This window comes from Priapulus caudatus, unplaced genomic scaffold, assembly GCF_000485595.1.
Source record: "Priapulus caudatus unplaced genomic scaffold, Priapulus_caudatus-5.0.1 Scaffold106, whole genome shotgun sequence".
NCBI lineage: Eukaryota > Metazoa > Priapulida > Priapulimorpha > Priapulimorphida > Priapulidae > Priapulus > Priapulus caudatus.
The window spans coordinates 434,486-440,157 of record NW_014577167.1 but is presented as its reverse complement, the minus strand read 5'-3'; the positions used below and the strand labels follow the sequence as shown (position 1 = coordinate 440,157).

Genomic DNA, 5,672 nt, shown 5'->3' with positions numbered 1-5,672 from the left:
GAGAGAGAGAGAGAGAGAGAGAGAGAGAGAGAGAGAGAGAGAGAGAGAGAGAGAGAGAGAGAGAGAGAGAGAGAGGAGAGAGAGGGCAGAAGAGAGCGGGAGAGAGAGAGGGCGAGAGAGAGCGGGAGAGAGAGGGGGTGATGGAGAGAGAGCGGGAGAGAGAGGGTGAGGGAGAGAGAGGGAACGATGGGAAATCTCACGCCGAGTCACAGCAAGCGAGTAGACGAGCCAGCTAGCGCCGAGCGCTCGCCTAACTGCCTCAACAGAATTTGCTCGATGCAAAAATTGGTTAGAAAACAAGTTTATCTGGAAGCTCGTTTGCGGAGTTATGATATAGAAAACTCCGTTAGCAGCACTCCCCCAATCGCCTGCGCGTGTAACGAGACGTTGCGATAAATCATAAGGGGGCGAGTCGCTGTTACTCTCGCATGAGTTGAAATACAGTTAAAACTCTTTATAATTAATCATTAATCTCGTCGCAGGAGCGAACGCAGAATTGCGTTGTTTATTAAAATTATACAGCGATTACTGTTCGCGGTAATGGTACAGCAAGTGCTTCGCAATGACCACGAGCTCTATCACATTAGCTCCACGTAGCAAACAGCAGAGCTACGCTTAATTTCTGAGTCGCTCACCTACTTGCCCGTCTTCCAAGTCATCCACGCAATTTGTACGTCTTATCAAAATTTGGGCTATTCTCTCATTAAAAAGACGATGTCACATGTTTACGACGAGTAAAGATGTAAAAGAAATATTCGACGTGTTTTTTTTTTGGTGCGCACAAGTATCGCTCATCGTGTAAAGTGTATGGAGTCGTGGGTGTTTACTCACATCAGACATAAAATAAAGGCATAACGCATAAATTTAACCACAATAAGTGAGCGAACATAACTGTATTTTCATAGTTTATAATATATATATATATATATATTACAACATATGTTGTAAAAAATTCAGATTTGAAAAAAAGAGAGATTTTTATTCATATGCACTTTTATGCATTTTATGCACTTTTATGCTTTTATGTACTTTTTATGCATTTTTATGCATAACGTTAATGTTATGAAGGTTATAAGCTGACACGTATCGACTTTAACGTCAAATTGAACCGCAAGAAGTGTTGTCATCTGAATTTGTGTTATCCATTATCAATGGAACGGATTCCCGGCAAGTACATATAAATAGTGGTATAATATCAAGAGCATATAAAGAAGGATTCTTTATATGCTCTTGATAATATATATAATAGTAGAAACAGCTGTGATGATTGTCAGTGTTAGTGTAGCAGGTATGTTCTACTGTGAAGCCAATTACCATATATAGTAGAAGGAGTGGCTCATGCTTACTTACCACATTAGGATGTTTCAGTTTCAGCAACACACCGATCTCTGTTCGTATAATCTTCTTATCTACCTGAAAGCAGCTGCGAATTATTGTTACACGTGTACATCACGCGGAGCGCGTGACGCATGCGTGCCATAATGACACTGTGCGTAGATGAGCGGCTAAAACGTTTGGAGATGGGTAAAGAGCGAGCAAGCGGGCGAGAGAGAGGGGGGGAAGAGAGAGAGAGAGAGGGGGGGAGAGAGAGAGAGAGAGAGAGAGAGGGGGGGGGAGAGAGAGAGGGAGAGAGAGAGAAGACAGAGAGAGAGAGATTTTGTTTGGTTGTGTCTTGGTTTTTGTTGCGCGCGGGGACTGTCAGAACGGTAGAGAATATTGCGCAGTAACTGTCGCGACGAAATCAAGTGGTCCGTTCAACATTTCACTAAAATATCGCCTCGTTCAAAATCGATGCGAATTCCTCCTTTCTCCTCGCGCCGCATAAAAGACTACTTCTAGTTCTTTTGGCAGGAGCTGCTATAATTTACATGTGCTAATCCTTCCGCCAACAACCTTACAAATTTTGTAGCGGCACTGTGAAGTACACGGCGGATGTGGCGTCACTCACACCTACACGTCCCAAACAAATACTTGATAACTAGTTAGCTGCCGCCACGCGGAAGAGGACGAGAGGGTGGGAAGGAGAGACAGTGCAATACTTGTGGAACAAGTGGGTCTTCCCCTCCCTTGCCTTATGTATGTTGCACCGGGGTTAGGTGTAACAAGACACCGAAAAAGAGTGTTCGGTGCTTGAGGGCTGTGGGTGATGGTGTCACCGTGACTATGCGCATGAGAAAATAATCACCACCTGCTGTTCCGCGTGTATAGCCATCTCATGACACCGATACCAAACTCCACAACAGATGACGCTCTCGCTCTGGCTCTATTTACTGTATCCTGAGTTGTACGAAGGGGGCGATGCATGCAGTTTGCACCGATACTACAATCCGTAGCCTATTAATGACGTCAGTCGTCAGGTTAGGTTGCCACGGCCTCACAAAGGTTGGCATCGCGCTCATCTTCGTTATTGACTATATCGTCTTAGCCATTGTGTTGAGCGTAGCAACGACGGCGGCAACCTGTTGACAAGCATGCAGCTGCCGAGCCCGAGGCAGAGGGCGCGCGGGCGAGTCGTCGAGATACCGAAAATTGGTTGCGTGCGTTTGTGAGGCGATTTGCCCACGTCATTCCCTTTGTGAAAGTTGCTCATTAGCGAGCAGGTTTTGTCGCAAAGGGGGAAGCCGATCGCTACTCACAGCATTCTAACAGACACTGCATTCGTTGCAGCCACCGCCGCTAGAGGCGCTGCCGGGTCCGGAAGCCAGATAACGGTAGGTATAAGCGGGGGGGGAAGAATCGTCGGTCTGCAGCATATTGGAATCTGTATTTGCAATGCTCAGCATGTTCCCCTACTGATGATGTCGTGGTATTGTCTGGTGATGTTGGGATAGACATATTCGATGTACCTAAGATTCATTTAAGGATTTTTGTTGGGGGTTTGCCTAGAGAGCTATACGACGCATGCACAAGACAATGTCATAGAAGATGCCATGGCCGGCCTTGCCTCTCCCAGACTTCATATTATCTTGAAACTTGATTTACTCTGCGATGGCCTTAAAGGTCGGTGGCCAAGTGTGCAGAGCGGTAAGACGAAGGACTCGATGAAATGGTTGACTATTTAGGATAAAAGAAAACAGTTTGTGGTGCGAGTGAAGCAGTGTGACGTAGCAACAGATAGAACTGGAGCTGCGCTCAATAGCGTGGCCGTTGTTCTGATTGATGACTATGAAGGCTGCGACGTCTGCTCAATTCCTTTTGCAATAAATTCTCATCGTACACTATTGCAATTTACTAAAGCGATGGTCTTTAATCATTATCTTTAGAAATATAAATAGGCATGGATAGATTAAAGTTACATGAATTGCAAAAACATTAATTAGCGAGTTATTTTCGAGAGCTCACATTTTTCTTGATGATCTTCACGGCATACGGCTTGTTGGTGCGGATTTCGATGCAATTGTAGACGACGGACGTGGCACCTCTGCAACACAGAAAACGAACGAAATCATGTTTACGGGTATGTAGCCACACGTGTACGGGTAGGTAGCATAGAATAGTAATAGGTGTATATAGAATAGGTGTATAAAACTGTAAAACGCGAAGAAGCGACGCGAAATCTCGCTGTAAGAATTGAGGGTAAAATGAATAAATTTGGTTGAATGCAGAGTGGTAGCCAGTTTGCCTAGGACCGGAAGTAACACACCCACCAGTCTCCAGCAACAGATATAACACCGATGGCAATTTGGAAAACATGTCCAAAGCTAAAAACCTAGATATGCCCCTTGATCGAATGCCAGAAAAATGGTTCCGACTGAAAATCGATACGAAATGGCTTTTCGGTTTCTGGCTAGACTTGTAGACACCGAGTCGGGCAAGAGACAACCGTTACTGCTGACCAAGAGCAATTGCTGTCTATTTGTCACAGTTTAGCAAGCGGAAGACCTCGCTGCCAGTCACTCCAGTCATTTGCCTTCCGCGGTCCGCGGAGGGCTGATCAAATAAAGCAGTTGTTACTGCCTATTGACCTATGATTGCGCCGCGGTCTAGGAAAACAGACAGCGGTTTGTCGGCTGTTGTCACGGATGCGGGTGCTAGTGGGAAAGAAACACAACGAGCATGTGCAACCGTGCTGTAAAATGTAGCACGGCAAAAAAATCACGGTACCTGTCGCACAACTACGTTCGTTAGCAATGAGTTTTATAAATTAACGGCTAGCAGTTGTTAGTAACAAACTCGACATAATTACCGTGCAAAAACAAGCCAAAGAGTAAACAATGACGGCAAAGGTAAACAGATTTCGATTGTGAAATAAAGCAAGCAGATAATGCGCTTAGTCATTCAAAGAGTATGCAAAAGATAAAGAGGGAGAGAAGACAAACAATGAGGTGGCCATAGAGAAAGGGGAAGACAGAACTGGTGAGATGAGTATACTTATTTTCTAAGCGAGTAATAGTTGTAGCACTTACCTTCCAAGTTCCTTGAGAATTGTATAGAAGTCGTTAAGTGGCTTGGATTTGATTGATTGCTCGATCCAGTAATTGGGACCAAGAATCCGCGTTACACTCTCCTTCCGCATCTTTTCATGCATAAAATAAATAGAACATGAAATCGCGTGTGAATGCTTTCACCCATGTATCCAGGGCCGTAGCTATAGCGGGGGAGGGCAGTTACCTTTTCGCCAGAGAAATGTAGATACATTTACATCGTCAATGGCGGTCACTTTTCCAGAACACACCACAAACGTGGCTTTGCCCCCTTCCCCAGGCAAAATGGGCTAGCTGCGCGACAGGTATTATAATCAGAGTTGTAAGCCTTCCTGCGTGTAGATTTTAGCAAGTCACCCTGCTTCACAAGTCACGCTATTCTTGCCACAAAGTCTCTTTCCCATTCCGTTCTTCTATACATTACACGCGAATAGTCCCTCGTCCAAAGTGTCTGCCCCTTTTCACCTCTCCTATATCTACACTCCTCACCACTCAGGTCACCTTCAATACAATACCACTTTGTTCCCTTTCCCACTTCATACCCGCGATCGCATTACAGTTTTCCCTTCCCACGTCCCGTTGTATTTTCTCTCGTTCTCTATTCTCTCCGTGTATCTGACCTTCCTGCCTATCAACCGGTCGCCCCCATACCTTCACCACGTCCAGGTTGGTGTTCGGCGTGGCTGCGCGGCTGGAATCCACTTTGGCAGACTTCGTCACACTGACACCCAGCTTGATAGTCGGTGTGGAGGCGGCTGCGTAGATGCCGATCCTTGCGTCGTGCCGGACGACGTCTCCGAGAACGTTGCGTCGCCGATGCGTTGTCTGTCACCGTGTCACGTATTCGCACGCACGATCGCATCCACGCTGCGTCGCGCTAGTTTCGTTGCCTATCGCGCGCAGGTGCGGTCGTACGGGGGCGATTCGGGGGCACGGGTGATTCTTGCGAAGAAATTTTGGCTCGACACGCGCAGGGCTTGATCTGTCTCGATCACTTCAGTGCTGTCACCTCGCGTCCAGCTTTGCGGCTGTTCATTCGGCGTCCGTATTCTCCCTGCACTCGATCTCGAATTGCGCCTAATTTCACTTGTCGTGCGCTACGAACGGGCTCTTTTCGGTCGCGAGTGTTCTATTCAACGATGTCGTTATGGAGCATGCTCTCGATTAGCGTTGCGTGCGACACGCGTTGCGTGTGGTGACTAGCCCGCGCTCGCTATCTTTGCACACATGCACGCGTGGCGGTCACCT

The 5,672-nt window shown here is 46.7% G+C and overlaps 1 protein-coding gene across 1 annotated transcript in view; it reads right to left on the bottom strand.

Moving 5' to 3' along the window:
• LOC106805221 (calcium/calmodulin-dependent protein kinase type IV-like) overlaps nt 1–5,172 on the bottom strand; it is a 17,948-nt gene extending 12,776 nt beyond the window's left edge. The window contains exons 1-4 of the mRNA XM_014806729.1: nt 5,076–5,172; nt 4,407–4,516; nt 3,343–3,421; nt 1,351–1,413 (exon numbers count right to left, since the gene is read on the bottom strand). Coding sequence (XP_014662215.1) covers nt 1,351–1,413; nt 3,343–3,421; nt 4,407–4,516 — 252 coding nt within the window. The 5' untranslated portion in view covers nt 5,076–5,172. The remainder of the gene's footprint in view (nt 1–1,350; nt 1,414–3,342; nt 3,422–4,406; nt 4,517–5,075) is intronic.
• Nucleotides 5,173–5,672: the final 500 nt, after the last annotated feature.